The sequence below is a fragment of the Lottia gigantea genome, assembly GCF_000327385.1.
Source record: "Lottia gigantea unplaced genomic scaffold LOTGIsca_168, whole genome shotgun sequence".
Classification (NCBI taxonomy): Eukaryota; Metazoa; Mollusca; class Gastropoda; family Lottiidae; genus Lottia; species Lottia gigantea.
In genome coordinates, this window is record NW_008708100.1 from 69,974 (window position 1) to 82,367 (window position 12,394).

General features: G+C 34.0%; 2 protein-coding genes across 2 annotated transcripts in view; one reads left to right on the forward strand and one right to left on the reverse strand.

Annotated features, from left to right (window-relative positions):
- The window catches only part of LOTGIDRAFT_173664 (hypothetical protein), a gene marked incomplete at both ends in the record, with an annotated part of 32,182 nt that extends 31,831 nt beyond the window's left edge, over positions 1 to 351 (forward strand). Inside the window, one exon of the mRNA XM_009051445.1 lies at positions 339 to 351. Coding sequence (XP_009049693.1) covers positions 339 to 351 — 13 coding nt within the window. The remainder of the gene's footprint in view (positions 1 to 338) is intronic.
- A 2,191-nt stretch (positions 352 to 2,542) lies between these two features.
- LOTGIDRAFT_238765 (hypothetical protein) lies at positions 2,543 to 11,453 on the reverse strand (the record flags this gene model as incomplete). Its single annotated transcript, XM_009051446.1, has 16 exons — positions 11,406 to 11,453; positions 8,987 to 9,429; positions 7,736 to 7,836; positions 7,346 to 7,443; positions 6,896 to 7,144; positions 6,512 to 6,649; positions 6,111 to 6,232; positions 5,631 to 5,800; positions 5,292 to 5,488; positions 5,025 to 5,132; positions 4,638 to 4,814; positions 4,260 to 4,484; positions 3,753 to 3,996; positions 3,371 to 3,543; positions 3,067 to 3,217; positions 2,543 to 2,800 (listed from the first exon to the last, which is right to left on the reverse strand). The coding sequence occupies exons 2-16, from the start codon at positions 9,339 to 9,341 to the stop codon at positions 2,543 to 2,545; spliced, it is 2,766 nt and encodes a 921-aa protein (XP_009049694.1). The 5' UTR covers positions 9,342 to 9,429; positions 11,406 to 11,453.
- Positions 11,454 to 12,394: the final 941 nt, after the last annotated feature.

Here is a 12,394-nt window from a genome sequence, read left to right on the forward strand (position 1 = left end):
TGAGCTTAAACCAGATCTTAATTTTGCTACCTATGTGTGTGATTTTTATGATCATAATTAATATAGTATATTAGTCATACAGTGTGATAACTCATATATTTCGATGTATCGGTGGAGAGGTGATAATTATTGCGAAACTTCGAAATGTTAAGTGTTTTATCCTATAATCTCCAACATGGTTGCATTTCAACGATGAAAGGTGTGAGTTGTGATGTTGGGTAAGGTTTAGTCTCTTGTGAAGGAAAATGTTCAACATATCATTACATATAAAAAATGTAAACTGCAATTTACGTGAGTATGTGTGTATTTATGTTAGGCTATTGATTCTGTTATACTAGACGAATTTTATGAGATGGACAATCTATGCATGTGTGAAATGTAGTGTTTATCAATCTACATGGTATTCCTACCCCATTTTATACTTTTGGACATTTTACACGTCTGTTATCAGCTGAACATGTTTAATTATTTCAAAGACTTGTGTTATGTAATTAATACTCTAGGGTTGTTTGTTTATATTTATATATATGCTATAAAATTATTCGTCTTTAATGCTTCTTCGACAACCAAAAGATTATTTTGGGAATCATCGAGTGCAATTATTGTACATTCTACATTATATAGAATATTGTAAGTTTTTTAAATGTGATTTAAGTTTGTTAATAAGTTAGTTTAATTTTGATTTTTGTATTTTGTTATAAACTAGTAACAAAATAAATCATTACTATCAATGAAGGCTTATTCCTTATTAGATGGTTTCCATTTTTTATATCATCAAGTATAAATATTCGGATAAAACAAAAACCATCCTAAATCCTGTTAATGGAAATAACGCACAAAAATACACATGTTCTAACCGTTAATGGTAAATTTTATCTTAATTCATAACTTGCGGACATGAAATTCGTAAAGAAGTATGGCAGAGTAAGGTCTTTTGTCAGAGACATAATAGATGTTATTTTTTATAGTTCGAGAGTATAAACAATTTATCGAGCACAGGATGTTACAATCATATAAGAGTAATTACATACAATATAAACAGGCAGGCATGTAACATTTACAAATATGACATATTATATTAGACAGAAAAATTCATATAATGAAACGGAGTAATATCGATTTCTTCTGTTATTTACTGAACAGACCATCCTTTACTGTTAAATAAGTATTATATGTAGCCATACTTCAAATACAGGGAGACACACATTATATTAATTTCAAATTTTCTTATTGAAATTCACAAAGCTGTAGAAAACAGAGAAATTACTCAAACCTCTATAGATTAGATTACAGCTCTGTGATCTGACCAAGATTCTTGCTAGAGCGATTATCCTCGTATCTTGTTTACCCAATGGATTCATAGAATTTCCTTAACATGATATTTAGAGCATTACTAAAGATTGCCTCACATCACAGCGATCACCAGCTTCATGAGAACGCAACTCAACTCATGACCACCATCAGTATTCGTAACCATGTGCAAATGGTGATCGTTATGGTGTGAGGGCACCTTAACAAAGAAATACAGTCAAGTAACCTAATTTCGTGGAAACCTATTATTCGTGGATTACATGAGCGACCTTGCGCGACCTCCGTATTAGTTTGTTTTGATAAACATGGGTTTTCTCTACAATGTCAGCTAGTAGAATGAATCCAGTAGTTTCAAGCGAGGTAAAAATTATTAATGTATACTTTGACAAATACAAAAGGGCGGATTTCAGTTATTACCAAACGTCACAATTTCGGCCGAAATTCCTAATAATCCCAAGCTGTAATCGGAGTTCCAAGAGTCGTCTGCTAGATTATATTCCCACGAATGAAGTCACGTGATCAACTAGCGGATTCTGTGTCAGCAGAAAAATTCTATGGAACACAAAGTGGACCATATTCTTATGTTGTTTCAGTGACTTTTAGCAATAAATCTCGCTACGTATCTTATTTTGTCAGTCACTATTTTTTTTTTAATCGTGGTTCTTTGAAGGAATTGTCACTAGTTATAATGAATTGATATTAAAGATAAATACTAAGAGAAGTTAATTATACCACCCGGTATCCATACAACGTGTTTTTCTAGACTTATTTATAGATCAAACATTGTACACGAAAATAGGTGACGCATTCTGCCGCCGTTGCAGAGTTGGTTGCTCATGAAATATGGGTCAAAGTGAAGGATTCATAAAGAAATCGAAATAATTTTAATTATTTTGTAGAATATCTGAGGAAACATCTAAGACATAAAAAAAAATTTTCGTTTTTTAATCTTTGACGAAATTTGGTGTTGAATCCTTATATCCACGAAAATAGGTTACACCACTGTATACATCAAGTGGTTTTAAGTTTATTAACCTCATAAATTCGGTATTATTTTAGCCATCTCCTTATGATATACGTAAATTTGGGACTCGAGTGTTCCTGGTACCTCTGATGATTTGGATACCACTAGTAAATGAGTACTGTAGAGTAATTATTTTCTCACAATATATATCACAAGTTCGTTATTAATCACAGATAGCTTATTCAGAATAATCTTCACCTGCATACTTCATAACATAACAGATTTGGTACCAGCAGTACTCAGTCTTGTATTTGGTCTCAAGGTTTCTTGTATAAACTGATCATAGGAAATCTTGCCTGACATTCCTTTGTCAAATTCAGACATTACATGATATATTTCGTCTTCGTCTAGAATAACATTCGCTAGTTTTAACACAGATTTGAATTCAGGCAGGGATAGATATCCATTTCCATTCAGATCTAACTTCCGGAATGCGCGTCGTAACGTCTTCCAATCTCCCGACATCTGAAAAATAATGAAAGACGGTTTTATACAGTAGGAGACAAAAACTGAACCAATGGAAATGTGAAACCAATAAGTCATTTCATGATTTCGACAGCACAATTTGTAGTAAAGTAAAGAATAACAGTGGTATATACAAAAAAAAATGTGTAATGATTTTGTTATTGTGTTACCGTCGAACAAACATTTAGTTTAAAATGAATCTACAATAGCTCCGTCTTTCCCAGATTAAAAAATGACGATGAAAAGTTGTGACTGAAGGTACCAACCTTTTCTCTTAGCTTATTAGTTATACCATGTAGACTAATGGCTCCATCATCTTCTGCTAGTGGTTGTTGTAAAACAGTAGCCATATCGTTACCATGACGCCATGTTTGCTGTTTCCATTCATATGGTTTCAAGAATTCAACATAAGAGACCCTATTTCAAAAAGAAAAGTAATTGATTTAGACCAATAACAAGATACAGGTATACTTAGCCTTTTAGAATGGTGCAATATGAATAGTTGAGAAGTACTCAACTGGACTCTTTTATAGTCCATAGTAAAAAACATGGTTTCAGCCTCTTGCTTACCTGCCATCATTTCTAGTATTAAACTTCCTAGTAATATTATCTAGTTCAACTTCAGACAAGTGTATATTTAGTTCCAATAAAATATCTTTAAATTCCTCTACTGTTATAAACCCAGTGTTAAATACATCCATAGACTGAAATTCTCGGCGTAGATCGTCAAACAAAAGCTCAATCTGGAAAAAAAATTCTGAAAATTCGAATCCGTTCAAACCATTGTGACATCCAAAACAAAAAAAAGAGAGTACATTAACTATTGTCTATACTATAAAACATCAGTGTTCATTGTATAAAAATAGTACGCCTACTTCAGTGAACACTGCTCCGTATTATAAGGTTTCCAGAAGCATGGCAAAGTGAGAGAAAAAAATAAAAGCAAAATTACCTTGGATCGAACATTATCTTCTAATAAATCTCTCGTAGAATTCAGTTTCCTGGATCTAACCATACAATCAGAGTCGCCATGTCGCGGAGGACAATATTTAGCATTGGGATAGGCCGCAGATCTAATACTGAATCCAAAATGGCGGACAAACTGATGATAGTCAAGAGTTCTGTCGGAGTTGGTGATAAACGTCTTCCACAAATCCCGTATTTCACCCCGAGAAACGTGAGGCTTTATATTAAACCTAGAAAAAAAAACAGAATAGAGATAACGTATACGTGTTTAAAATATATACCGAAGAAAGAACCTATTTAGTTTTGTACTTTTTCAATGGAGGTCAAATTAATATTTTCTCTTGAACTAATGTCTAATGTCTAATATCTGGGTTGAAGAACGATCTATTTGACAGGCGTGTCCGTAATGAGTCAATTGCCTATAGGTGTGTTAAAAAATATACTAAAAAAGCATTATCTAGCAGAATCATGGCACTCATAAGAGCAACTTTACCTTTTAAGAAGCTGATACATCATCTCTTGTGTAATACGTCTAGTATTGGTGTCGTCAAGATCATAAAACTCCTTCTCCACTTCTTGGAATTTCCTACTCAGTAAATCTTTAATGACTTTAAATATTTCTTTAGGATGTCGATGGCTAGGTGCTTCCTCGAGATATTCTTCCTGGAGTGGAATATCTACCTTCTTCTTTCCAGTAAATAAACTCTGCGCTTTTCCTCTGAAAACAATGGGCATACCAATATACTGAAAATTCATTCCATTGCTAAGGGTAAATGTCACTTGTCATTAGAAATAAAGCATATAAGTCCTAAGTAACTACTATTATCGTTTTTGATTTTATAAAAAGAAAGAAAGGTACAGCAAAACTCACTTGGTATCAAATTGTTTCATAAATTCACCATAGATAACGTCGCCGTCTTCATCCAATGGCAGACGATCAATAAAAGAATCAAATTGCCCGTCTGTTAATTCCAGATTAAAACGACTTTCAACCGCAGCTCGAAATTCCTCTAAGCTAATTCTGTCCTGACCCAACTTGTCAATATTCCTTTAATAGAGATCATATTGAATGTAAGGCTGTAGTGGGTCTCATAAAGGGTAGATGTATACAAATAACACTGCTCTCATGAACTCAAACCAACGATAAGCTTGGTTATCGGACATCCAGAAATCAATAAAACAAGGAAACCAGGTTAGCTGAATCCAGCAGTTACAAAACAGTAAAAGGTAGATGGTACAAGACAATTCAACAACTTACTTGAACGTAGCAAGAAGAGCCAGGAAATCTCGTTGAAACATGTTCATTAACTGTGATTCTATAGCACTTAACGTTGAATTATTACTAGGACTGCCTGGCTTGTTAAATCTGAAATAAAAGAAAACAGATCTTTTAGAGCGGCACTGAAAACAAACCTATAGCGATAGTGTAAATCAGTTGATCAAATGAATTGTCTGACTTCGAAACGAAGCAACCCTTCTTGTGCATCCATCTGAAATCAACTATAATATATGTATAAAGGCTTACCTGTGCTTAGTTTGAGATAAGATATTATGGACCATTCCATCTTCGGATCTGTCTTGGAATCTATGGAGGAATTCTCTATAGGGTATTCCCCGGCCTTGAACTTTTACACTGCAGCGCGAAAGGAATGCCCCGAGAAGAGTTTTGTCCAGCTTGAGACCGTGTGTTTCTAAAACTTCTAGAAAATCATCGTAGGATACCTAGAAATGAAAACGGTATAAAACAAAATCAGATCCAATTTTCATGAGAAAATAGAAGTATTACAGTTTATCAATTAAAGAAGAGTTTATATAATTTAGACACAACCATAGTTAGTGATCAGCTACATAATAAAGAACATACCACGCCAGATTTGTCAATATCTTTGACTTCAAAGCTTTCTTTCATGTTAAAGAATCCCTCTCTAAATTTATCTTTTAACCACCGCTCAATATCTAACTGTTGCCTTCTCTCTACTTCTCTGCGTTTTGGTGTTCGGCTGCTACTTCTCTCAGATTCTGGTGATGGATTTCCTGTTCAAAAAATACAACTGTGAAGTTCATTTTGGCAAAATTTACAAGGTCATATGTTTTCACGGTTGAAATACAGGCATGCTCATTGCCACTAATTTAGATAATGTGTCGTGTTATATTAAATCATAATATCAATCAGTTCTGTGGGTAACTTCAGTCGACAGCGTGTAATATCACGACTTTTCCATGGTTAGAATCCCATCATATCTTTTTCAGAAACACTCTACAAGCCACGTTGCTTTTTTTTGTGTTTTCTATATCCCGAATGTGCATTACACCTGAAGTAAAACGTGAATAGCTAATTACAAACCTTGTTCTACAACCGGTGAGAGAGGACATTTCTCACTTTCGGCTGACATACCTCTCCATTGTATACCCAGTGCTTTAAGAAACTTTTCACCCTTTATAACTCCTTCACAATCTCTATCATATCTATAGTATGGGATATATTGTTAGAATTTTACCTAAATTTGTGTAGATATATAAATATACAGTGATGACTTTCTCATATGCCACTATTGAGGTTATATGCGGGATAACCTTATACAAACACTTTTTGAGTCACTTTTTTAGTGTAGGTATCATCTCCGAATAATTCGAATGTTGCAGACTCTCATTTAGGCTTTGAGATTTAGAGTACTCATTGACATCGTTGACAGACTGCATAGGTTTGTCAGTCATTAATATCAAACTACACACAAACTAGCTTACTTATTCCAGAGCTTATCAAATTCTTCATCTTCCAAATAAAACATCATCTTACTCAACATTTGTCTGAATTCTGGTTTCAAGATTCGACCAGATCCACCTGGATTTATCTGCGGAATCATATCAGCCAGATCCATAAACCTGAAACGGTAAAACGGGAATATCGGCATTGTAAATCATCTCAACGACCTACTGATGAGTAGAAACAGTAGTCTCATTCAGTAACTTTTTAAGAAGAACATCATTCTAGAATTCTGAATAAGAAAGATGCTTTTTCAGCCAATATTGAGCAATTGATCAAAATGCTAGTTTTTAGGGTTTTTTTCTTGACGAGAGTAAAACAGTGCTTACTACTCGGAGTTATGTTAATTCAATATTCGTCTGTACCTTTGTTTTGCTTTCTCTTTTAATTGTGTGTGAACTTGTGAGGCGGACATATTCACTTTGTCGTTTCTGGTGACTGGATCCATCCATTTAGGATAATTCCTGTCTTCATCCACTCTGAAAGCTGAGTGAAATTCTGTAAAACTGATAACTGACTTCTCCTTGAGATGTAATCGTTCTAATAGTCGCGATATAACAGATTGGGAGAGTTGTCGGTTTAATATCACCATCAATATTCTGCTTAAAGCTTCTCTGGAATTATAACACAAAATATACTCCTAGTTGACAAATCAAGTTAAAGGTGGCATCTTTATAACTGAAGAATGGGTATGCCCTTCCAGTCCATACAACTGCATAACGCCACTTTAAAATCTGAGTGTTTTATTATGTCGATGACTGTCGATCTCCGTGTCGATGGTTTGTTTTAGATCTATATAGAATGTAGTTGCGTACCTTGTAACATTACCCTTCAATTCGGGATCATTGTCTTTAAATCTTTTCTTGATTTCACGGTAATTATTCTTCACCTTCCCTCTTAATAATGATTCAAGCTATATCAAAATAAAATTTACTGTTATTTACACAGATTTGGCAAGCTGGAAGATTTGTTCACTCAGTCCAAAGAACAGACAAAGAGAGGTAGGTAATATATCATTTGAGGGGGGGTATGATAACCGAAATAGTACACATAGTATCATTGATAATATAAACTAGGTATAGAATATGATTATACAGTATTGTAGAAATATGTAGAAAGTAAATAAAAAAAACAATTAGTATTCTAGGTAAAGTTGAATTTTAACTATTGTTTATTGTGATAAATATTGTGATTTGATCATATACCTCATCTATTTCTAGTCTAGCTTGTGTTGATGCTGCTGACATTCTACCAGCACGACTTGGTGGTACTATATCTTCTCTATCAGCCATTTCTGCTCGACTTCCTGCAAAATTAATGGGGAGCGTTTCTAGTTAAGCTACCATTGAAACAAATATACTTTTTGTGCCATTATCTCCCAGGGAGGGCAAAGTACGATAAAATTAAGCAGGACAATACGGACAAAGCAGGACAGATCCTTGCTTACAAACCCACTGATAATTATGACAGATAGTTTACTTAGCTATTTCATTACAGAAGTTAAATTAGTGTACTTGGTCTAACTACATAGTGTAGGTAGGCTTTACAAATAATATGGAGAAAAAAACCTAGATTATACTAAAGATATGTATCGATTATTCAAGTCTAGAGGTCGATAGTCATGACATATCATAATATCGAAATACATATATATACAAAATAAACACACTTTGAAATCTGACACTTCATTGGGGAGGTCTAACTTTAATCACATGGACTGAAATATCACACAATTATGTTTAGATAGGGATTTTAAAAATAAACACAGATTTAAGATATCAGTCATAGACGTGAAAAATTGAGAATACATTGATTAACATCAAGCATAAGGGGTTAATATCTTTGTCAAATAGGTGCAAATGAAGTCATGAATATTGTTGATTTGGTTGATGGAATAAAAGTCATTCTACCATTTTTTCCTGTATCATTTTTTGTATAAATATTAGCCAAAATGTTCCTTACATGTAGTACATTATTGGAATATGATGCACACAAGGAGCTAAAATAGGTATATTAAACCGCCTTGGATGCACCCTAGTGTCATATGGTTCCGCTCGAAAATCTACAATTATCACGTCTACTTATGCTAATTATCATAGATTGCATACCTTACAGGTGCATTACTAAATGAATTTGAAGTCAAGTTGCCCAAAAAGAATATGACCTGTAGCCCTACACACCCGATACATGTTAAAGAGTATACGTAAATACTTATGTACGTTTAAAGCAAAGGTGTGCGATTCTGATGCAAGTAATAATTGTTATATGATGATCTTGAAATTTCAGAATCACGCGTCAATAGTTTGCTAGTCATCTTAATCGCCAGTAAATAGAAAAGCCAGTCAATTGCTATGAGCTCAGATATATAAGAATAATAATTCCTGATTTAAATGATAGTTTTAAATAGATTAAATATGAAGCATAATACATAGAGGTTCCTTATGGATTCAACTTACCGAAAATAGGCATTCTTGTTTTGGTTGGATCACCTTGAGAAACTTCCACCCCTTCTGGTATACTGTCGATTGCAGGTGGAGGCTGAGCAAAATTATCTTTTCTGAAACGCAATCGACTCTCACGTCGACCCATGGCACTAAAACTCTTCCTAACGAACAGTTGCTCTTCATTAGCTAGCGGACGACCTTGAGACATCTGAGAAAATGGTCTATCTTGTGATTTAGATACCCCGGTAACGTTCATATTTCCTGGATTGCTCATCCTTGAAAGAGGATGCTGTATTTCCGGAAGTGACATTCTAGTCTGCATGACGCTCATCTGTGATGCAGGTCGTGCTAATCCTAATTGAGACATTGTGGTTTTTGGTTGATAGTCAGAAGTAAACTGTGTCGGTTTGTATTCCTGTCTTATTTCCTATTTATTCTGTGTTATATCGTCATATCTGAAAAGACAAATTCTACGTTTATATTTTTTATCAGAGTAGTCAATACATTTCACTTTCTATAAGTGAATTAAACACGAACCACAGGCAAATTGCTTTTTTGCTAAATTTGCTAAATAGTTTTGAAAACCTCTTAAGAATATCTTTAGGTAAATTAAACCAGAATGTCGAGGTGACAATATATTTTATAATATATATGATCTAGATTGTATTTATCGTATTTTAATGGAAAGGTGTGATTTTGTGATAAACCTGAAAGATAAATAGTGGTTTCCTTCAAGTGTTTTAATTTAAAGAATAATTTTGAAAGCATTTTATTTACCATCTACATGTATGAGGTTGATTTTCCTAAACTGTTTCTAACTACTCTGTTTTATTCACATCGAGAAGCGGGGGCTGTAGGTGTTCAAAAAGTACAAGCATTCTCCGAACGGCTTGATAGATGATTTATATTTTCAGTAATGCCTAGTTCACACCAACGGCGAATGCTGCGCTTTAAATCGGCGAGCAAAGCGCCATCATTTTTTGTTTACTTTTCCAAAAATATCACGATCTCCTAAGTAATGTTACGCTCTGATAAGCTCTGATACGAATTGGTTACGCTTTGGGGACGAATTATTTCCCGATTTGATCAGGCCTTGTTACGCTTTAAATCGCGCTTTGATAAGCTTTATTAAGCTTTGATGCGGTTATGACGCTTTAAATAACGCTCTGTTACGATTATCAAGCTCTGTTGTGCATTGTTACATTGTTAAGCTCTGTTACGCATTGGAAAATTTAGAAATGGCCGATTTCATGCCGCTTTTGATCAAGTGGTGACAGACCGTGAAGACTGGGGTCCCCGCTTTGAATAAAGCTCTGTTAAGCTTTCCTATGCTTTGAGTCAAGCTTTGCTGCACTTTGTTACGCTTTGTTAAGCTTTGATACGTTCTCGGCGCTTTAATCAATTCGTGACAGAGCGCCCAAAATTTTTAAACAGTTTAAAATTTGTTGGCGCTCTTGCCGAATATCCAGCTTTGCTCAAAGCTTTCCAACGATCTATTACGACCCTGGCGCTTTAGTCGAGCTTTGTTACGCTTTGGTACCGCTTTGTACTCCGCTTTAAAGCGCGATCAAAGCGCCGTTGGTGTGAACTGAGCATAAAGTCAGTGTAAATTACATTATCTGCTTTATCAGTCCTAGAGTAGCTGATAATAACTCAATATCCGAATCCTCTAGTATTTACTATAGAGATTTAATCTGCATTGTAAATAGCAATATTATTTCAAATTGACAAATATTTTCATCAACAAAATCAGTTTTCTTTGAGTAGCACATACTGTCAGCTTAATCTGGCTACCAAGAAAATTTATCACAATTCCAGTTTGTGGGACCAAACTCTGGTTTTCATTCACAATTCCAGATTTTGGAACTGAATTCTGACTAACAGTAGCCAGAATACTACTTCCACCTGTTGTTGCAACTGAATTCTGTCTGACGAACGTCGTTACCATTTATTTATATAAGGAATCTCTGGCTGTTTAATGTGAGATGTGACCACTTAAAAAAATTTAATCGGGGTAGAATACATCAAATATCAAAATAAAGTATATATACAACCAGTCAGGATAAAAAGATCAATTTAAGGATAAACGAAAACTTTTACATTCAAGTTTTGTGATGGTATTTGGAACATGTATAAATGATTTGAATATTATCTTTAAATAGCTTCACCCAAGTTCGATTATAATTTGTTTCGCCTGATTGAAAAATTCCACAGAATTATTGCAATGACAGTGAAGTAATTTTGAATTCTTAAAACAACATTATTTTCAGGATTTTGTTTTTGTCGTATTCACGCAGACTGGAAATGCTTACTTACCTTATATAAACCCTAAAGATGTCAAGAAAATTAGACATCTCTCTATAGCATTGTTGTATTAATTCTAAGAAATGAAGCCTATTTAAAAAAATGAAATATCACATGCATAACTTACATTGAAATTAAAATAATCCAGAGGAAGGTTGTTAATGTATTTATTCTGTTCACTGATAATATGGTAATATAAAATGATAAAGGTAGAGCGTTGTGGTATGAAGATTAGTTGTTATTGGTTACCAGGTAGAGATGATTATATTGTTCACCTGTAGATTAACCAGGTAACTATTAGAGCGAGGTAATCCCATTGTTAAATTATAATACCCTATCAAGTTGATGTTATTCTATACATTTAACATTTTATTAAATCTTGCTGTACAATGATTGACTATAGATATATTAGTGGTCTGAGAATCCAGTCTACTAGCAGGTCTTTGGCAATACCTCCTTCTTTTTTCGATTTATCCAATTTTATGTACAGATAGGGAAAATTTGATAATTCAAAGTTATCAGACTACCCCATAGCGACCGAAATTACATCCCACGACCATCACTTATTGGATGCAACCAAGCAAATAACTTAAATTCTAACGCTTTAACCTAGAAAACATTTTGAAACATTTGAATTGGATTGGTGCAAAAACAATATCATAATTTTAACTTTGTTAACAATAAATTGGGAGACAATAGTTTTACCTTTATATGTTGTACACAACGATTCTATCAGAATTGACACATGGTATAGCTTTAAAATAACTGGATCCGAGAGATAATGCATAAAAATACGCTTGCTTTGAATTCCATTTCCTATGCTTGTGTTTGTAGCGCTAGTTATTTTGAGGCATTTAAGGCAACAGTTTTTTCATGGGTTCCAGAAAGATTGAGAAATCGATCTGTCATTCTTTCCAAATGATCGACTACATTTTAATTACTTGGGCATGACATAGAAACAATCTACTAAATTCAATGTAGAGCCGACTTGATAACCTTTGTTTAACAATACTAGCTTTCTCTTCCATGTAAATCCTATTGGTCCCTTTAATGAAGAAATTCTGATTCATTGGACGAAAATAATTGTAGCACCAAGACTAAATTCAGTATTATTTC